The sequence below is a fragment of the Adelges cooleyi genome, unplaced genomic scaffold (genome assembly GCF_023614345.1).
Source record: "Adelges cooleyi isolate 19-005CV unplaced genomic scaffold, UGA_ACOO_1.1 ACOO_flye_CR_arks_rails_tigmint_CR_PRNA_108, whole genome shotgun sequence".
NCBI lineage: Eukaryota > Metazoa > Arthropoda > Insecta > Hemiptera > Adelgidae > Adelges > Adelges cooleyi.
The window spans coordinates 17,794,948-17,817,264 of record NW_026095761.1 but is presented as its reverse complement, the minus strand read 5'-3'; the positions used below and the strand labels follow the sequence as shown (position 1 = coordinate 17,817,264).

General features: G+C 35.0%; 3 protein-coding genes across 6 annotated transcripts; 2 read left to right on the top strand and 1 right to left on the bottom strand.

The window, feature by feature from the left end:
• Positions 1-45: 45 nt before the first annotated feature.
• Positions 46-5,172, bottom strand: LOC126844584 (VPS35 endosomal protein-sorting factor-like). The gene is made up of 19 exons (XM_050582877.1): positions 4,998-5,172; positions 4,430-4,529; positions 3,871-4,078; positions 3,561-3,763; positions 3,357-3,487; positions 3,125-3,292; positions 2,887-3,055; positions 2,648-2,817; positions 2,486-2,586; positions 2,211-2,386; positions 1,998-2,141; positions 1,757-1,926; positions 1,527-1,689; positions 1,279-1,462; positions 943-1,082; positions 694-856; positions 498-625; positions 304-435; positions 46-211 (listed from the first exon to the last, which is right to left on the bottom strand). The coding sequence occupies exons 1-19, from the start codon at positions 5,021-5,023 to the stop codon at positions 104-106; spliced, it is 2,784 nt and encodes a 927-aa protein (XP_050438834.1). The 5' UTR covers positions 5,024-5,172; the 3' UTR covers positions 46-103.
• Positions 5,173-5,366: 194 nt separating this feature from the next.
• On the top strand, positions 5,367-14,067 carry LOC126846009 (zinc finger protein 888-like). Of its 4 annotated transcripts, none has more exons than XM_050585106.1 (6): positions 5,367-5,634; positions 5,761-5,863; positions 5,933-6,079; positions 6,765-6,908; positions 6,985-7,037; positions 12,684-14,067. In XM_050585106.1, exons 2-6 carry the CDS (start codon positions 5,786-5,788, stop codon positions 13,900-13,902), a joined length of 1,641 nt encoding a protein of 546 aa, XP_050441063.1. In that variant the 5' UTR covers positions 5,367-5,634; positions 5,761-5,785; the 3' UTR covers positions 13,903-14,067. The 4 variants fall into 4 exon arrangements, with proteins under 4 accessions (XP_050441063.1, XP_050441058.1, XP_050441055.1 ...); XM_050585101.1 differs by lacking the exon at positions 12,684-14,067 and adding exons at positions 9,160-9,393; positions 10,195-11,474 and having other exon boundaries at positions 5,367-5,863; XM_050585098.1 differs by having other exon boundaries at positions 5,367-5,863; positions 12,684-14,063.
• A 5,487-nt stretch (positions 14,068-19,554) lies between these two features.
• Positions 19,555-21,757, top strand: LOC126846214 (uncharacterized). The gene is made up of 3 exons (XM_050585469.1): positions 19,555-19,763; positions 20,605-20,695; positions 21,024-21,757. Exons 1-3 carry the CDS (start codon positions 19,683-19,685, stop codon positions 21,698-21,700), a joined length of 849 nt encoding a protein of 282 aa, XP_050441426.1. The 5' UTR covers positions 19,555-19,682; the 3' UTR covers positions 21,701-21,757.
• Positions 21,758-22,317: the final 560 nt, after the last annotated feature.

Genomic DNA, 22,317 nt, shown 5'->3' with positions numbered 1-22,317 from the left:
TTTCATAAACATAATATATAATAATAAAAATTTTAAAAAATTTAAGTATAAATGAATAACAATAACATTAGAATATTTATGTGTAAAAATAATTGCATGTATATTATTGCGACGATCCTATTGGCTTCCCCGATAATTTTTGGGCGAGCTTTTGATATATTTCATCATCTTCGTTCTCACAAAAATCGCACAAGTATGTAATCAGTCTTTCCTGTGAGAGTAAAATTGTAATTAGTATACGTACATATTACTTTTTTTTTTTTTTTATAGAATTTCAATGTTTTATTATAATATTGTATTAACTTGAGTTTTAGCGTCCATTGTTTTATGCTTTTTTGAAAGTTTCCAAAGGTTAATGGCTAATGTAGTCATTTGTACATCATTTAAATCCGCTCTGACAACGATATGCATAAACAGATTGAACGCTAATTTTGACTGAAAAATATAATACTTTTGTGAAAATCTTAATTTATAAAATTGATTTGAAGATTGTATACTTGATCATTAGTTTTGTCTGCTAATTCTTTTAACTGTTCGAGTATGCTGTCGACTAACACAGTACACATGGAATCTACATCGGCTACAAACTGAGGTTCTCTTCCATATAAAACGTCATTGGAATCAACTGGAATTATCAGAATATTAAGTTACATGATGAGGAATATAGTTTTAAATATCCAATATCATACTGACCATCTGGTATTCTGTAAGGATAAGTGTCCAATGTCGCGGTAGACAACATATCGAGTACGTACAAGTATAAAGAGTACGGTTGCATAGGGTCTGTCCATGAGTATTGTCTGATTGAATTGATCAGTACTCTTACCTGGTGTAAAACTTCTTGATCAGGACAGTCCTAGTGTATGGTTGTATATACAAAAAAAGAAAATATATAATCTGTAAATTTCGATATAAAATATAAAGTTTGCAACAATGTTTTACCGGCACTACAAGCAATATTGACAACATCTCTCTAATGTATGCAATCAATATCGGTTCGGTTTGAATTGCATGTCCGTCGATTTCTAAGGAAGTAGGAAAATCTCGTATAGTCATCGATGCAGCTTTGAAACAAGCGTCAGCTACAACAATTTGTTTTTTATTTTAAGTTTTAAAAAATTTAAATAATAACTAACAGTAAGCAAAAAAAAAACCCCATCAGTTTATTTTTGGTTTGAGTCCATAAATGTATGGTATTTACCCAAAAACATAGGCTTTAAAGAGTTTTTAAAACTCAAATTATATGATTAACCAGCTGATAATTGCACGGTTAACTACCTTGTCCTAAGCAACCGTTTAGCAATGAAGTTTGACCGGTGACCAAATATAGTTGCAGTTTGACGAGTGGCGATGTAATCGACGGTATTGTGATATAACAATATGCCGAGCAAGCCCGAGCAAATGAATTTTTCACTAGTACTCTCGAAGCCGACACGGATTTCACCATTAACTTGTTTACGCACTTGAGTAGCCAAACAATATCGATTAGTTAAGTTTTATAAAAGATGAATCTGTATGTAAATTACCTGTACGAGCGCAGCCTGAACGTAATCTAGCCTGATGAACGCTCCTCTGGCTTCCATATAAAAATTTAAATGCTTTTCTAAATCGTTGCCGTAATTGACACGAAAAATAAAACACGTGATGAGGCGACTGATTTGACGAACTTCATCTTCTACTGTTAACGAGCTAAACATAAATTCCATATGATTTATTGACATGTTAGAAAATTACTTTTACAATGAAGTAAACATACTCGATAGAATCGTGCAATATTTTGCACATGTACATCAGACAATCGTTGTTGACAGGATCGTGGGACTGGACGTGTTCTCCTCGTGTTCGATAAGCTTCCAATACCGTTTTGCAGCAAGCAGATTTATTTATGTCCGACCCGAACATATCCAAGTAGGGTAGAAGATGATTCTGCAAGAAATATCGGTCAACTCACAGCTACGACTGTTTAAAAAATGATAATAAATCAATAAACCATTTACCATGAGGAACACGTTTTCAAAGTCTTCAACGTAATTGAGCAAGTGCTGTAAAATATTGTGAAGTTGTGTGTGAAATCGTTCGATACCCACTCGGTTGCTAAGGTGTCTTGTTATGTCGCTCATAAATAGATTTATTTCTTTGTTCTAAACAAGTACAACACGAGTGTGAAGACAAACATAGCTATATTTTTATGGTTCTCAAAATAACCATACCTTGAAATGTTTTACAATAAAATATATCCACGCTTCGGCGCATCCCATGTAACTTTCGGCGTCTTTAACTTTGGTGACTAGTTTCCAAGCTTCTCGGAGCACGTTTGGAGCATTAGGCACGACGTGCCCTCTCAAACTCGTACCCAGGTTTTGAATGACCACCGTCTGCGGAAACACTGAACACACAAAAAAAAAAAAAATGTAAAACAAAAACTTAGACTTGTGTTAAATTAAAAATATGATTAACTATTGTATTTATGTTGTTTTTTTTTTACCATCATATTGCCAATTGGACACTATAATCACCAAGTATTCGGCTTTTTGAGCGATATAGTATCCAGGGAATGTATTCACTATGGTGTTGAGAAGAAGACCACTAAAATCATAAACGGCATACATTTTTATATACACTAAAAATTAGCGTATTAATGTCTTACTTGAGTTTCTGCAGCGTGCACCACTTTAAAATCTCATCGAGTTTAGGCGTATCGAGGGACGAACACAATCCTCGGACTATCCATTCCAAAGCTGGACACAACAACTGAAGGTATTTTTCCATGGACATACTTCGAATTTGTACTTCTTTGGACACATATTTGCTACTCAACTAAAGACCACCACACTCGTTTAGAGTTGCCCGTAACTACAATTATTTACTAGTTGCTGAACCTGTTACCTGTTTATAAGTCAACAAAATATCCTTGAAACTTTCTTCGAAGTAATTGACATTGACTTTTATTGTGGCGCCGACTCTACACAAATAACAACGTGCATACCATGCCACTAACGGATTGCCTATACCTCGTACCATCTTGATCAATCTCATTATAGCTGCGCTTTGTTGACTTTTGCAAAAAAAAAAATAAACAATTATACATTTTATGACCGGACTTAATGTTTACAATTGAACCCACTCGGTTTTGATGAACTGGTAGCTACGTAAAATTGCGGCTTCAATATACAACCGAGGTATGAGCTCACGAATAGATGCGATTTTATAAAACCAATTGCGACAAGTTTCTTGGGCAGCTATGGGTATCATGTTTGGAGTAAAGTTAATTGGAAGTCTTATCACTTGACCACTAAAACGATGTTAGAATCAGTCAAAAAACTAATTTGTTTTTTTTTTTACTAATGACTACGTACTCAACGACTTCAGATTTAGATTTCAGTCTATCGTAAACTAGATTGCCAAACAAATCCAACAAATCGGTCACTAATACAAATTTACTTGGATAAAACTGCAACGGAGACGTGTAACTTAATATTTTAGTACACTGAAATAAAAAAGAAAGAAGTAGGCTTTAAATATTGTCGTAGGCAAGTTATATTGCAATTATTTACTCAGACCTGAATGATTATTTTCAAAGCTTTCACTCGTTGCTCGTTATTCCATGCGTCCACAATTTCTCTACTTAAACTGTCCATATGTGTTACGAACTCTTGTTGTGTTAGATCACATAATTCTTTTTCCGAATAATCCAGCTGATCCTCAAACTCTTCTAGTTCTTCAAGCCTCGATCGTATAGTAGCGCTCTGTATGGTTTTTGAATCTAAAGTTATACACAACATTGAATTATTAAAGTGATGCAAACAAAATATTTATGTAACAAATTAACTCTTGTTAATAATGTTTCTATAAGTTTTTGTGTTTGCTTACAAGACTTAAACGATAACTTTTCAGACGTCGTGTAGTTGTTTAAAATATTTTGTTTGCATTGAGACCACGATTGCAAGTTATCAGATAAACTGAAGTTGGACTCTTCGAAATCGACCGGTGTCAGTTGAGTGGGTCGACTGAGTGGATCGTCCCCATAAGTAATTGCAGAATCGAGTGGATCGCTAAAAGACTCGTCTTTACCTTTGACCTATAATATAAATACAAACATTTGAAACTGAGGATAATTGGGTTGTGTAAAAACCATAGACATTGGACTTTTTATTGTTATTGAGAAATAGCAAAAAACTAGTAATACGATTATGAACTTGTTATTGATTTTATTGTGTAGACTTTGATTGATGTTTAATACTTTCCATTACATAGATTAGCATCAGTGTTTTTTTTAACACTGACCCAAAAGTATTATATAATGACTTGCTTTGTTTCTTAAAATAATAATTATCAGGGTTGGCCTGGGGCTCCAGCCGCATTTGCGGCCCTAGCCAGGCCAACCCTGATAATTGTTCAAATATATTATTTAAATATGTATTTTACATACCACCGGTGGAGTTAAAGATTTCAATGGATGGTCAATACTACATTTTTCTAGTATACATTTTTTCTTACGCTTTTCGTAATTGATAATCGGCTTGCTACACCTGTAATCAGAATCATTTTTTTCTATGACAAACGAAATGTAACAATTAAAGAGTCTTCTATAGAAGCTAGTATGAAATTAATTCTCTAATAATGCAACTTGTGAGTAGAATCGGCAAAAAACCAGGAAATGTGTAGTATTTATCCAAAATAGGGGTTTTAATTAGGTTTTTGCATACTCATAATAACTTGGGTATGTTGGATTGAGCTAAAAAAAAACCCAGGTTATTGCCAATACTGACTTGTATTACAATCAATTTTGTAATTCTAATAACAACAAAACAAACATATTATGAATAATTTGTCAGTTTAGTGAAAAAACATTTTACGAGTATGTGTAATTTGAAAAGTATAATGATGTTGGAACACAGATATTCGTGAACATCAAACAATCTTTACATAATTAACTGAAAAATAAACGATTGCATAACAAATATATTTTTTGTAATTAAAAATAAACAAATACCTACCAGTTCCATTCAAACGTTTTTGACATTGTTTACTCAATGGTTATTATTATTTTTTTAATTATATACAGACTTATTTCAATAATAACAAATTTTTGTACTGTACTATTAATGATATAAAATTAATAACAAACTTGAAAATAATTATTATTTTACAGTGCACATATTTTAAAGTAATTTGAAGTTTCAACTATTTGTTATCAATTATTTTAAAATACAAGTCAAAACGTTATCAGTAAGTCGACCGGTTATGGTTCATGGAAAAGCCAACATTATCAATAACATTTGTCTTTTCTTTTTCATGATAATTGTGTTAGGGTTTATCTCTTACCAATTTCTTAAACCCTGTTAATTTCATAGAGATGAAAATTTCTTATCTCTATCGAAATTGGGAAAAATTGAAAATTGAAAATACTCAAATCTTAATTACCTATGGTGTGTCCAAGTGGACGGTTTGAAAATTGAATTATTTTGTATATTTTAAACCGCGGTCAAGTGTTTAGTTTTCAAAATGGTAAAATAACCTTTGAAAATGTTGTGTTTTGCTGCAACCAGATTCCGTGTAAATCGTATTAACTTTAGCAGTGTTTTCTGTTCGACAAACGATCAAAGCTCGTTGTGGATTATTGATCATTACGCGGTATAAACATTGTGTTAATTGTTATATTTGATAAGTAAAAAACGCTACCTTATTCGTTTTTGAGTTTATCAAAGAATTACTGTCGAAAATGGGCACATCGATTGAAAACCTACGCAATGTTTGTAGACTTTGTGCAAATACACATGAACAAATGATACCAATTTATAATGCAGAAGGTCTAGAACACGGTTTGGAAGTAAAAATCAATTCATTGTTACCATTTATTTCGGTAAGTAAATTATTATATAAAGTTTTTATTAACCATACATAATCCGATAATATTTTATACTTTTTATAGCTTTCAAAAGGACGTAATATATTGCCAGATCAAGTTTGTTACACGTGTGCTTCGACGTTGCTCGTCTTCAGTGACCTCTTAGAAAGAAGTATGAAAACAGATGAGGATTTCAAGCTTATGTTGTCTGACATTATAAATAAAAATAAGGTATGTTCAGAGTAATAAATTAAATACATTCGATTTATTTAAAAAAAAAAGCTATATTATAATTTGACTTCAAAACTACTCTCTATAGAATTAATTATTCTGTAGAAACTTACTTCATTGGACTTTGTTTTTTGAATATTGGTAGTATTTTTTGTTTTTATTAACTTTTGACAGATTCAGAATCAAAATATAAAACCGATTAGGTTTGTTTGAATAATTTTCAGTGTAATAGATAAAACAATTTTTCGAAGTCTAACATTAAAAATACATCTTTACTAAAACAAAAGATGCATCTATCAATTTTTATTTTTTTAACAAAATCTCTAAAGTGTCTATTAATTTATACATTTTAGCTTTGATTTTTTTTTTTTTTTTATCATATGGCGTATGTGACAAGGAGTAGGCCTTTTCAGGCCTAGTCCGGTTGCCGGGTGGGGCTCATGACATTTCTGCCATGGTTAGAGAGGGGGAAGGATGGCAGTCTTTTCTCCTAGACAGGTTGTCCTGCCCATTGAGAAAGACCGCCCGTGGCCAGATTCAAACCAGCGACAGTGCTCGTCAGCATCGCCATCTTAATCTACTCAGCCACTCCACCTTCCCAAATTTATACATAATAATGTGTATCTTAAAATTGAATATGTTGTATTTTATGTCTCAATTTTACTATACATATCTCTTAAATTAGGCCAGCAAAACAAACAAGAGAAAATCACAAGGAACTAAAGTTGTGTTATACACGAGAAGACCTCTTAACAACCCTACCATTTTGTCCATTAAACCGATTACTCAACCACGCATCGTTGATCAAAAGCCGAGTAGTACCTCAGTTGTGAGTAAAATAATATAACATTGCAATGCATATTCTAAACTATTTACTTTTACTAATGTTTAAATTTCATTTTTAGCCTAACCAATCCGGGGTTTTGACTTTCAACAAATTCACTTCAAATGCAGAAAGGTAAGATATTTTCGCTCATTACCGTCTGATACGGTTAATTTGAATTAATAATTCATTTTAAAATAAATACCGTGTTTTATGCCCATAATGTTTTAACGCTAATTAAAATATTATAGGCATAAACTTGAAAAAGTTAAAATACATTTATATAGTTTGTACATAGCGTAGTGAATTTGATATTTATATGTGGAAAATGTTCTAAAAGGATTGATAGCTTGTAACCAATGATTATTTGTACAAGTTATTTTTCATAAATTAAATTTAATCAAAACCGGGTAAATTTAACAAAATTGGTCGCATCTGTAAAAAGTAAATAATAATAATAATACATTTTCGAATAAAAATAATATAATTTTCGGGTTGCAATGACGTGCAATTACACGGAGTACTTGTGTTGAAAATTTAAGCGATGAAAACCAAATAGGTACAAGTGATATAAATTTTTTTTTTTTAAAGTTCTTGATCTTCAATAATTCTATCTGTATTTATTTTATAATTTTTTTAAAGAGATATTGATGAAATTTAATGATTATAGAATTATAATTTTCATTTTGCTGTCCTGTAAAATGTTGTTAAAATCACTTATACCATTTTGTTTCTCTTTACCTTAAATTTACTATCTAACGTCTTGTGATTAATTTACAAAAAACAAGTTAAAATAGCAGTTTATTATGTATTTACTCTATGGTTACTTTATTGTACAAAAAATTGAATTAACATTTAACATACAATTGGGTTATGCACATTTTGAAGAAAAAAAAAATGACTTGGGTCGGTCAATTAAAGAGTAATTTATCAATTTAATGTAAATTGATGATTCAGTTAAAGATAACAACAGCTTGAAAAATCTCAAAAACTACTGTATTTAGCAGAAAACATTTGTTATTATTATTATTTATTATTTTTGAGGAATCGGTAAAAGAACGAGTTAATTTTACAAAAAAACGAGGAAAAGAATAAACTATTCGAACAAATATTTAAAAGTGAAACTTAATTTATTTTATACGTGTCTTTATATACGTTTATTTATTTAACACACTTTTATGCTCAGTTTATTTTTTAACTCTTTAAACCTTTCAGTGCATTTAGGGATTTGTAAAACTATAAAAAAAACCATTATTTGGTTATAATTTTTCCATTGACTTTTAATGCTTCTATTATTGACTTTATATATTGCATTAGATTAAAGTAACCTTAAGGAGTTATAAAAAATTACAATAACCTCTTTAATGTTTTTCTGAAAATATTTTGATTAAGCGTAAAAGTTATTACTTTTTTTTCCATTAAAAACAAAATTGTGTTTCATTAGAAACTCGGTCTGGGTGTTGGCTATCAAGAAATGACTTGTTGATAAATAAAAATGATTCCATTGTAGACATTATCATAATATTATATCGTACAACAACGTGATATTAGTGATGATTCTTGTGTCTAGTGGTCTGCAGTAGCAGTGTATTTATATTATTTAAAGAACGTGGTTCTGATACTATCACTTAAGCAGGTGTATGATCAAAGTTTGTCACGTTACTTAAAAACTTTACAGTAAGAACAGTAAAAGGAGTATCATAAATGTTCATGCGGGTAGGGGACTGATTAATGTAAAAGAGCGATGGTAGAAGGAAAAGGGAGTTAAATATCTGAAGGTAAACTGAAAGAATTTTTTGGATGTATTTATATTTGAGTTTTGTAAACCAAAAAAAAAAGCAAAATGTGAAAAATTGTAAATATCAATCTAAACCCATAGAACCATATAAAAACATTAACCTATAAACGGGACTAAGGCAACTTGCTTTAAGAAACTTTCTAAAGAGGACTGGGGACACTCCGTTGCATCTAAGCATCTAACCAGGCCTGCACAAGCCACATCCAATGTTAAAACTTAAACCGAACAAAAAAAAAAACTTTTCTTTACTCTTCTATCTCTTTGATGATACATGGCAATGTCTTGCCAGGACGTGTGTAATCGTTATACGGTCGATCGATTTATTGGTTTCTTATCGTATCGTATTTGTTTTGTATTCAAATTGTCGTTTAGTGCATTTTTTTTATTTAAAAATAAACTCAACCGTGGAAAGAGGAGATGTCAACTATAGTGTGCCGTTACCCCTTGTATTTTTTTCAGGTTAAAAGAACTTCCACTAAAGAATGTCACACAAAGTGACCAAAACAAAAACCCTATTCAACAACAACCTTTGAGTGCAACAAAGTCTCTGGATAACAAGAAAATTGACCTAATCGATCTGACCATTGATCCTTCCAAAGAATCGTCAGACAAAAATGTTAGTACGGTCCGAGTACCGTGTATTAAAGACGACAAAAAACAACATAAGAAGAAGAAAAAGACTGACGAAATCAGGTGTGTTGGAATTGGGAATGCGTTGTCAGGTCCCCGTGTCTGACTGCGGTGGATACCAATACTTTGACTTTTGAGTTTGTTTGAACATAAAATATACAAACATTGTTCTGATTTTATTCACTGGTGACTTTGTTGTGATCACATATACGGTTACTGTTGCTTATTGTAGGGGTCGTAACTCTTTGAGGGGATCTAAATCAGATCACTTATGACTAACTCTGTCTTCTGTGAAATAGTGAGAATAATATTATAGTGTAACAGAGTACTTACAGTTTAAATTTATCAATGAGGAGATTTTAGAAAGCGGTAAAGAATCGGTTATGATTGGAGAGCAAATGGTGAATACAGTAGAAACATTTAAGTACTTGTGATCGGTTATGCAAGAGAATAGTGGACTTGAGGACGGTGGGGTGAGTAAAATAAAGTGTGAGGTATGGCAGGTGTCGTATGAGCTGCGGACAAAACCAACAGCAAAGGTGTTTTGTGGCATAAATGTGTCATTCATAGTGAATAGTAAAAATTGTATAAAACGATTATGGAAAAGTGTTGGACACTGAATAAGAGGTATGGAAGCGATTAAAATGGAATTGTCAAGGTGGATGTGTGGAGTGACTAGGTAGACTTAAAGGTAAAGCAAAGAAGATGTAGGTGTGGATGTGATAAGTTATTGTTTAAGTTTTGCACTAATATACGTTGCAATGATCCTTTGCCGGTAGATTAATATGGTTTTGAATCTTATGACCCTTGAACCGGTAATCCGGACCCTTCGTGGACTTCATTATAAACATGGTTGTTTTTCAGATACCAACCGTCGCGGCACGAACGTCCCATGGCCGCCAGTTCTCCTGTTCCGCGTGACCCCGTTAGCGTGCCCAACAATCAACCACAGCCGTCCATAATCGACCACACGTACACAATGTGCCATCCGAAATCTGCCGTCGCCCCGACGTGGTTGAACTGCGAAAAGTGCAGTAGGAGGTTCCGCGTGGCCCTTCGGCTACGAGAACACTTGGCCAAGTGCAACGGCCGCGGCAAGTCCGGCGTGAAGAAGTACGACCGGCGCACGTACGACAGGTTCAGAGTGGAGGCGGACGGGGAGGTGTTCTACAAGTGCAACCTGTGCAACTACTGTTCGACGTCCAAGAACAACCCGACGTGTTTCGCCAACCACTACCGCAGACACACGACCGGGTTCGATGTCAAGTGCGTCCAGTGTCCGCGCAAGTTCCGCACCAGGGCGGCCATGCAGCGGCACGTGGACGTGGTGCATCTGGGCCGCAAGGATTTCCAGTGTCCGGTGTGCGGCAAGACGTTTGCCGAGAGGAACACGCTGAAGACGCACCTGCTGATACACACGGACGAGCGGCCGCTGGTGTGCCACGAATGCGGCAAGCGGTTCCGGCACGTGTCCAAGCTGAATGTGCACGTCAGGTTCGTGCACAAGAAAGAGAAGAACATCAAGTGTCCGGAGTGCGGCAAAATGTACTGCACCGGCGAACAGCTGAGGAACCACATGAGGCGGCACGCCGGCATCCGGGAATTTGTTTGCCAAGTGTGCAACAAGGGTTTTCTCACTAGAAAGACCATGGTGGAGCACGCGACCACCGTGCACGGTAACGCCAGGAAGTACGAGTGCTCCATTTGCAACAGAGCGTTCAAGGCCAAAAGGACGTTGATTACGCACATGAAAACGCATAGGGTGGTGGGTCGGACTGAGATAACGCCCGACAAGGAGGAGGACCCGGCTTAGCCTTCAAATGCTGACCGATTTTTGATGTTTGATCCATAATCATGTGTTATTTAGGGAGTTTTCACATAACCAGAAAACTATCTACAGTATTGGTTGGCAAATAACTTTTAGTGTTATTTCTGCCAAGTGATACCGTGTATAGTTTTCAATTATGCAATCACTCCTATTTTAATTACCTATTAATATATATTGCTATACCTACGTTTAAGCTGTGTGTCTTACTCTTTATATTCTTTAAAAATATACTGTTAAGTTAAATAATAAGCTTTAAAAATAAACTGTTGTGGTTCTTGTGAACTTTTGTGACCTATAATAATTTGTGTACATTTTAATTAATAAAAAACAAATAATAGACAATAACATGATAAAATATAATGGCGATCCCGTTGATCACTTTGTTTGCTTTCATTAAATCACTTTGATTAGACGTCAATTTCGGTTAATATTTTCAGTTCCTTAAAGATCCAAAGGTTCTATTCGAGTGTTTGAAGATACTTTAGTGTAAACTAGGTAAGAGTTATAGTTTCCATTGGGTGCATATTTACGAGGGAACCATATGGTGGTAGATTTGTGACAGTTTTTTTAAACATACTAAAAAGTCTTGTATATGAATACAAAAAATTCACAAAAGCAATTTATAACTCTGAAGGTACAACATAATATAAAACTTTTTTTTTTTTTTTTACAAGAACCAAAATAACATTGCCCAACTGGGTTATACAGGAACATTGTGATTAACAATTAACACAAATTATGTCCATGCGTCAATGTAGTGTACTTCTACTTCTACTATCTAGTGACAACAGAAATATTATATTTCCTGTGTACATAACGTATTAATTGGTGCGTTAATTAGGTTTTTTAAACTAACCGGTACAATACTATACTATCGATACCAGGGCAGGACAGGCTCGCAGGAGAAGAGGGATTTTCTTTGTCTATATTTATCTCGAGGGCGCCCAGGGTACCACTAAATTGTTGTTTAATGAAATTAATTCAACATGTAGGTAGGTATAACTAAAATTATAGATAAATGTTATTTTTTAACAATTTGATAAGTGTTTTTAATTTCTTGGTGAAATATAATTTATACACTAACGCCTGTCCTGCCTTCTACGTAGTATGCTACAAGTTCCTTCTTACTATTTCAGTCACTCAGAGTGAGTGTGGTTTCTCTGAAACTAAAATGCCATGTTAATTCATACTTGAGGAGTACTACCTACCTTGTCAAAAGACCCATTATACAGTTGTTTTATGATTATGTTGTTTATCGATAAAGGATTGCTGAACGGTGTAGACTAAGGTGGCTAATAAGAGCAGTGAAGCGTTAACAAAATTAGTATTTTTTTTTGAAATAAAATAAAATATATTTTGAACAATATCATTTGTATTATTATTATTATTATTGTTATAGTTTCTCTTTATCTTCTAGTTTTACCGTTAATCGATGGCCCCTTTAAAATATTTCCCTGTAACAAAAAAAGCCTATCTACTGATCGATTACTATGTACTTAGAGGGTCTTTTTTTTTCTTTTTACAGGTCCATCAACGTCTTGGGTGTTTTGAAAGAAGAATATGCGGACGAACACGCAATAGACGATGTCGTGTTCAAGTGCAACGAGTGCGGACAGGGTTTTTTGCGGCATAGTAATTTGATGGCTCACCAAAGCAGTGTTCACAAACACAGCGGCGGCAGATGTCCAACGGTGGATTATAACAGAGCCGCCGACCACAAACAAACGACTGGCGTCGATTCGCTGGCGGACAAGACGTGCTCGGTGTGTTCCAAGACGTTCACGCGGGTCTGGGACAAAAGGAGGCACGAGAATACCGTGCACGGCGGCGATTCGGCGAACAAGGACCACGTCCAAAAAGGCGACTATTGTTGTAAGATATGCAAGAAAGTGTTCGTCAGCAGCGCGGCGAGGTGGAGACACGAGCGGCGGACACATCGCGTTAACGTGACCAACAGGTTCTATTGCGCTTGGTGCAGGAGCGGGTTTCGCGTTAAGAACGAACTGAGCGAACATCTGACGGCCGGCGGCGGCTGCCTTGGAACACGCCGTTCGCGAACTGATTTGGACCGGTACCGGGTGATGGTCGGCGAACAGGCATATCTCAAGTGCGACCAATGTGCGTACCACGTTCGGGACAAATGTAAGAGCCGGTTCCGGGAACACGTTAACATACACGCGGCGGACGCGCAGATCAAATGTGACCACTGTGACCGCATGTTCCGGTTAGACCGCAGCCGGAAGCGACACGTTGCCGTCGTACACATGGGTATCAAGAAACACGCCTGCCGGTTCTGCGGCAGGCTGTTCAGCGACAGTAACATGCTGAAGTCGCACGAAGCGATACACACGGGCGAGAAGCGGTTCGTGTGTGACATGTGCGGCAAGTCGTTCCGGCAGAAGACCACGTTGAACCTGCACGTCAGGTTCACGCACAATAAGGAGCGATCGCACGTCTGCCCGCACTGTCCCGCCGCCTACTTCAAACGCGGCAAACTTCTGGATCACCTAAAGGCCCACGACGGTATCCGGGACATACCGTGCACCAAATGTTCGAAAATGTTCACGACCAAGACGAACATGTTGTACCACGTCAAAGTGGTGCACGCCCAAACGAGAGAATACAAGTGCAACATTTGCGACCGCGACTTCAAGTCTAGGAAACATCTTGTACAACACGGCAAGACGCACAGTCGACGGCCCGCCTTGGAAGATAACCTCGAACCCGTCGTACTCAACACTTAACTTCTTCAATAGACTGATTGAATTCCAATAAGTCACATAATTCAACTATATACCATGCAATAATAAAGTAATAATTCTCGATAATAATTAATTATTCTTTTGTGTAATCATTTTATTTACTAGAAAAAAAAAAACACATTTTTTTCGTATTTAGCATTCAAATTTTTTTTTACAAACAAATGCATATGGTTTTTCATTGGACTAATTATATATTTTTGATTGAACTAGTCTCAAAATTATGGCTAGTGCTTTTTACTTTAATACTAATTTAATTGTAGAAATCACAAGTTCTTATTTAATGTAAAAAACCTAAATGTATTAGTTGAATACATAGTGATACTAACCGAGACTTGTTTTTTTATAAAACTTCATATTTTTCAATTTTAGTCCGGCAGGAGTGCTATTTTGTAAGTCACTGTAATGGTTTAAATAATCTCCAAGAAAACGGCACACGTCCGTTTTATTAAGCGTAACACTTGCTATGTTTTTACTGTTCTAATTGGCTTCGAATTTCGATGCATAGCTGAGAAGGTATTATTTTACACTATAAATTTGACTGATGGTAGATCTAGAGTAGGTCTATAATTTAAATTTATAAATCACCATAGATAAGTAATATGAATAATATTAAAACGGTACGGTTTTGACCTTGTTTCTACCGAAGTGACTTCAAGTAAATAAAAAAGGAAATTTTATTTTATTTTACTAACCCACAAACTGTACAACAATAATATTATATGAATGTAAAACAAACTCAATAAGAATAATAATTACAATTCTTTAGTTTTTCTTTTTGAAACATTTTTTTTTAGTATTTTCTAGAGCTCTGCAGTGGCGTGTATAGCGGAGGGGTATGGGGGTTCAACCCCCCCCCCTCACCTTAAAACTTAAATATATGTTGTTAATTTTTTAAATCAAGAATGACTTTCACTCCACCTTCCGTCTTAAATATTTTAAAACTAAATAACTTGAAAAACTATTATTCAAAATCGATTAACGACCAGTCGATAGTGCAGCTAGATACACACACATATTATATACCTTCTTAAACGAATATATTTTCAAATTCTACACCGAGTTAAAACAGACATAAAAAAAAAAAAAAGTGATAACACGCCATTTTCATTTAAGTCAATACTTTTTCGACACGTACCTAAACTGAAATGGCACAACCCGTGGAAATGCAACTAGTGGAAATGCAAAAGTAAGTGCATCTTTTCTGTCTGTTGAGAAGAGTTTTGTTTATATTTTCAGAGACGTACATTGTAATAACGTGATCGACGAGAGTGAAATGTCTGTTAAAACATGTATTATGGTATGTTTACTGTGTTATTTCCCAGTAGCGCAAATGTACGTATTCAGTGATGATCAGGTAATGGATATTTTTCGTCAACTTTAATTTATAACGCGATTTACCTTGTAAATTTAACCAATTTTAAGAATATAGTCTTAAGATTTGGTTTACTTGTGATTGATGAAATATTAGAATCCCAGAAACTATGTGCATACAGTGCACGCCAAAAGTTTGAAACAACAATTTTTATTTTATTTTATGCAAACAACTTACTTTGTTTACACGTAGTTTTGGCGTGTACGTTTTCCGGTTATTCTTAATTTATTATATAGTAATCGTATAAAAAATAAGAGAATGTGTTTTTGGCAAAGTTTCAACATTTAAGTACATTAATCACCTTTTTATAATCGATTGACACAATATTATTTTAAATAAATTGTTTACTTGATAATTATTATTATATTATGTCGGTTGTCAGTGAATACAGTTTCAGATTATAATAGTTTTTTTGCTATCTTAATACAGCGGTCCCTCGTTAGCAAAGAATGTATTGGTTTCCCGTTTGTTATAGCCACTATGGTTCAAAAATACAATAGTTATACATTATTGTGATCGAATGTAATTGATTTAAAAAAAAAAAAACTTTTCAGCTGGAAGGACTTTTTAAATCGATCGACGTGAATAACCTAGGACTAATCTCCATAAGCCAACTGGAGCAGAATAATATAAACCCGTTAAATGGTAAGACGACAAAACGTTGGAGATTAAGAGAAAAAGAAACCGCTCTTTTTGGGATTCAACATGAAAAAATACACTTATTTTTATGTTAATAATAATTTTCCTTACGTTTATCAAATTGTTACTCGTATGTTATAACTGTTGTTTGTGTTAGGATTTTTAATTTAACGCTAAATGTGTAATTTATGGTTTCCAGAGCGAGGACCGTTTATAAATGTTGACCAATTTAAAGAGCTAGTGCGCAAGCAACATTTCATGATACAACGACATTTAAAATCTAAGTCGGCGGTTATCGCAGAAGACACAGGCGCGACATCATCAACTGGTCGTTCATCGTTACAACAGCCACGCGTCGACACAACCTTAAGTTTATCTTGTAAGCCACCAGAAGAAAACGTCGATACGACTTTGAGGTTATAGCTCCTTCGTCGTAAACACAACATTGTAAAAGAAATGATTAATTGCTAAAACGGTCTGGCAACCGCAGAGAAGTAATTTATACAAAATAAAAACATAGCCGGCATACCTTTATATATCTTAATAAATTATGATTTAACAGTGCTTTCCAAGTAAAATACATAACAATTATTGTAACAGTAAATATTCAACTATTATTTTTGTGTACTTATCAATGTCAATAAAAAACATTTGAATTGCTAATTAATTAAATGGACAACAATTTTCATATCGCCTTATTGTATTATTTTCGAACGCACGATTAAGGTTAGTTATTCGTTGAACAGTGATTCCTAATAAAATTACCCAATTAAAAAAAAAAAAAACATTTCTTTTTTTTTTTAAAACACATGCATATTGTTTTTTATTGGACTAATTGTATATTTTTGATTTAACTAGTCTCAAAATGATGGCTATTGATTTCTTTTTTAATGTTACCTAATTCAAGAGGAGTAATCACTAAATGTTACACTAATAATGTTAAAGTTCTTAATTAGTTGAATATAGTGATACTAACCGAGATTTGTTTTTTATAAAACTTCATATTTTTCAATTTTAGTCCGGCAGGAGTGCCATTTTGTAAGACACTGTAATGATTTAAATAATCTCCAAGAAAACGGCACACGTCCGTTTTATTAAGCGTAAAACTATGCTATGTTTTTAGCTATGTTCTATATTAGCTTCGGAATTTTGATGCATAGCTAAGAAGGTATTTACAATATAAATGTAACTGATGGTAGATCTAGAGTAGGTCTATAATTTAAATTGATAAATCACCATAACATGAATAAGGTAAGTAATACGAATAATATTAAAATGATACGCTTTTGACCTTCTTCCTACCGAGCTGACTTCGAGTAAATAAAAAAGGAAATTTTATTTTATTTTACTAACCCACAAACAGTATAACAATATTATTTGAATGTAAAACAAACTAAATGAGAATAATAATACTGGGTGTTTCTTTTAACGCCCTACACTAGTTTACTCTTAAAATAATTACAAATTTTTAGTGTTTCTTTTTGAAAACATTTTTGTTTATGCTATATTACAATATTCAAATGTTTATCTTGTTTAGTATTTTCTGAAGCTTTATCAACTTTTGAAACTTAAATAGTAACGTACTCACTAAACCGCACTCCACCTCCCGTCTTAAATTTTAAACTTAAATAACTTGAAAAATAATTATTCAAAACTGGTTATCGACGAAAAATTTAATTAAATATATATACGTTACATATAACGTATATATACGTTACTATTTAAGTTTCAAAAGTTGATAAGGCTCAAGCAAATAATAATAAACAAGGTATAAATTTGACTATTGTCTAATAATGTACTAAATAACATGAATCAGATTGATTTTAAAAAGAAACACTACATAATTGTAGTTATTTTAAGAGTAAACTAGTGTAGGGCGTTAAAACAATCACCCTGTATGAAATATACAACTTAACACTTGTGATTGCATTACGCCCACTTATGTATTGTAATGCTGTTGTGTATCCACATTGTAATATGCGGCAAACGTTTAGTATCATTCTTAATTTTCGAACTAGCTTGAAAGTTTTTTTTTCATTTCATAATCAAGATTAAGATAATTTATTGCATCTCTAATTTGTCCGGAGTCATGTTGAATTATTGGTCGGTCGTCGTTTGGACGGTGACCGCGTCGGTACTGCAAGTGGACGCCAAGGACTGCGACGAGTTAGGGCCTATAGTGAACTATCAAACCGGCCGGCAAGTGCAAATGTGCAAGGCCATCAGGTACATAGCCAAGGACAGCGCATGGGACCGGTACAGCGAAGAGCACGTGATGATGGACGGCGAGTTGCACTACGCGAACGCGACGGTCAGATTGGCGGCCAGACCCCACGTGGTCGACGGCACGGTGATTACGACGGCGTACAACGTGGCCATGGCGGCGACCACGTGCAAGGCGTACAAGTACCTGTCGGCGCTGGCCAAAGCCGGACTGGAAATAACCAAGCGAGCGGGCGGCCTGGACGACGCGCCCTGGTACGTCACCCACAGGAGGTTTGGCATACAGGCCCTGGCCGGCCTGGCCAAGTTCCTCAACGCTTACTGCCTGTGGGCGAGTCCGATCGAGCCGTTCGGTTTGGTCGACTACCTGCGCAACGTCGTGCTGACAAACCTGGTGGACTTCGACGCGTACAAGACGGTCAAGTTCTTGACCAGAGCGCACGACAACTTTGACGCGGCGGTGAGAGTGATGTGTTCCGCGTCACAGGAATCGACGTCCGAGGCCACCACCACGTACGAACCGTATCGGACGTTGACGGGCCCTATTGACGCTACAAACCTCATGTCACTGTTGAAAGAACCAGGCCAATTGCCGGGCCTGGCGGATCTGCTGGAGTTGCAAGACGCAATCGTTACTGCCGGCATAGCAGACATCAGAGCCATTACCGTGGCTTGGAGATACGACACGCACGTCCATTGAACGAGTACAAACCTATTTCGCGCGGACGCGCCAAACGAGCGTTTACACCAATGTAAATAATATTTATCTTTACAGTTTTCGCGAGGGTGATTGTTTGATTTTGTCTTAGAAAATATGTACACGGCGGTCGTTTTGTGTTGTGTTATAATCACTAGCTGCTCATTTTCCTTAGGAATAAAAATATATCTACAACAAAATTGAATACTGTCTTGTTTAATAATGCCTATCATGTTCCTCTACCTATCATTACAGACTGTTTTGAACTATATTGTTTGCACTTGTTTGATAATGTATTACAAACCATAGGTTCGACGAGACAATAACAAACTATTAATTAAACAACCCAATAGTTTTCGCCTGGCAAATTGTTTCGAATTCATTTGGTTTGTTTCAGTTTCATTGTTTTGAAATCGCTTTTTTCAAACAACGCAAAAGATGCGTATTTAGCCGTTTAGGAAATAAAGTTCTTGAAAGTTCAAATTCTATAATGTTAATATTTGTGGCCACCACGGTACGAATATTCGGCATACCTACCGCACGTGTGCAGCTAGATACACACATATACCAAAACAAATATACGTTCTTAAACGAACATACATATTTTTAAAATTCTACACTGAATATAAAACAAACATCGAAAAAAACCCGATAACACGCAATTTGTATTCAAGTCAATAGATTTTTCAGCCACGTACTTAAACTAAAATGGCACAACCCGAGTAGTGGAAATACAAAAATAAGTACATCTTTTCTGTGTGTTGATTAGAGTTTTGTTTTTTATTTTCAAAGACGTGCTATTGTTGTAAAGTGATCGACGTCGAGAGTGAAATGTCTGTTAAAATATGTATTACGTTATGTTTACTATGTTATTTCCCAGTGGCCCGAGTGTATGGCTTCAGTGATGGTCAGGTAATGGATATTTGTCGTTAACTTTAATTTACAACGTGATTTACCTTGTTACAGGTCAATATTACATATTATCTACATAGTCGAACCGATGTGTCTTAAAGATTTTTTTCAACTGTTAAGAAGAAAAATAGACATATATCATCACAACAATATGTATGGTTTATGTTGATTAGCCAAGCAATATTGCGCATATAATAGAAATCATTGTTTTAGCGATTGATATCGCAGTAAGAATCATAGGCGCAATTTCAATTTTTAACTTTGGGGGCTGGACATTTTTTTTAAATTTATATATAAGTAAATATATTTTTGTATTTCTAAATTGTATGCATAACCCAATTTTTTGAGGAGGGGGCTAAGCCCACTCTAGCCCCCCCCGTATTTGCGCCTACGGTAAGAATATACAGTCTTAAGATTTGTTTACTTATGATTGATAAAATATTAGAATCATAGAAACTAGGTATAGTACATGTACAGCGCAGACCAAAAATTTGAAACAACATTTTTTAGTTAATAATTTATTTATTTTACGAAAACAGCTTACTTTGTTTACACATAGTTTTGGCGTGTGCGTTTTCTGGTTATTCTTAATGTATTTTATAGAAAAAAAAAATACGAAAAATAAGAAAATGTGTTTTTGGCCAAGTTTCAACGTTTAAGTACATTAACCACCTTTTTGTAATCGATTGACACAATATTACTTTAAATCTGGTTATAATAATAATATATAATATTTTTTTGCTATCTTAATATTGCGGTCCATAATAGTTATATGTATATTATTGTATCGCAATAGTTATCGTTGTAAATGTAATTATTGATTTTAAATGAAACGTTTCAGCTGGAAGCTTTTTTTGAATTGATCGACGTGAATAACCTAGGACGAATCTCCATAAACCAACTGCTCCAATTGCGTATAAACCCGTTATACGGTAAGACAACAAAACGTTAGAAGAAAAAACCGCTTATTATTATGTTAATCATTTTCCTTGGCAGGTGCGGTTCTAGGTCTGAAATTTCGTACGGGCAATTTGTTTATTCTTTATACAAAGTGTAGTCAAACATACAATTTTATAATAAACTATAGGTAGTGTAATGCACTATATTGTTATAGTTCATTTAACATTTTGGTACGGGCAGCTGCCCACCCTGTCCGTACGCTTGAACCGCCACTGTTTCTCGGGTCTGTCAAATTGTCACAACCGTTGTTTGTGTTGTGATTTTTAATCTAACACTAAACGTGTAATTTACGGTTTCCAGAGCGAGGACCGTCCATAAATGTCGACCAATTTAAAAAGCTAGTGCGCAGGCAAAATGCCGCGACACAAGAATCGTTATACGCCATGTTGGCACGTATCGCGGAAAACAACGAACGCTCGAACAACACAGGCGCGACTACAAACCGTCCATCGCCGGCACAGATGACCGGAAGTAGGAACTTATTGTTGGGCATGCACAGGCCGATAATACAGCAGGACAACGGCGATACAGCATCGACCGGTTGTTCGTCGTACGTCGATACGACTTTGAATTTGGGGCCACCAGAAGAAAACGTCAATACCGACTTGAGTTTAGCTCCCTCGTCGTCAACGCACAACGCCCACGACCCGGTCTTACCCGCCCCTACGCCCTCGGATCTTGCCGGCAAGAAAATAGGCGCAGAAGACTTGACTTTGACTTTGGCGTCTTCAGTGTACGTCCAGGACCTGGACGATGACGATGATACAGAACCAACAGAACCGATTTCAGCTACAACGTCGCACGGTCAGTTTGTCTTTAAACCCACAGACTTGAGTTTAGCGCCACAAGAACCCGCAGTGTCCACATGGTCGTCGCCATCACAGTCATCGTCAGAGTCACCGTCGTCAACATCACAATCGCCGCCGCCGTCGTCGTCGTCTGAAAAAGTTGCTAAACGTTTTAAAAGAAATTATTAATTGCTAATACGGTCTGGCAACCGTAGAGAGGTAATTTATACAAAATAAAAACATAGCTGCCGTACCTTTGTATCTTAATAAATGTATGATTTAACAGTGCTTTTCAAGTAAAATATACAACAATAATTGTCGTAACAGTAAATAGTAATACCCATTATTTTTGTGTATTTTTCATTGTCAACGAAAAACATTTGGATTGCTAATAAATGAAATCGATAATAATTTCCATAATGCCTTATATTATTTTCGAACGTACGATTAAGGTTAGTTATTCGATGAAAAATAATTCCCAAAATACTTGACGACAAGTGTTAACCAGGGAAAACATCCTAACAAACAATAAAATCCACTATAGTTTGAAATAAACGTACCAACACACATGTTGATCAGTATGTTGCTCTCTCGTTTGATTTTTAATGCCTTATCACTTTTACACATGTATAGAGTATCAAGAATATTTTGATAATTTTAAAAGTATCAAGTCGAAACAATAATAAGTATAAAAATGTAATTAGTTGCTAGAAATAAGTAAATTAATGTTCAAAATAATACATTTTGTCAACAACATTTTTATTTTAGTACTATTCAATAGTGTATCAACTAGTCGAACTTTTTTT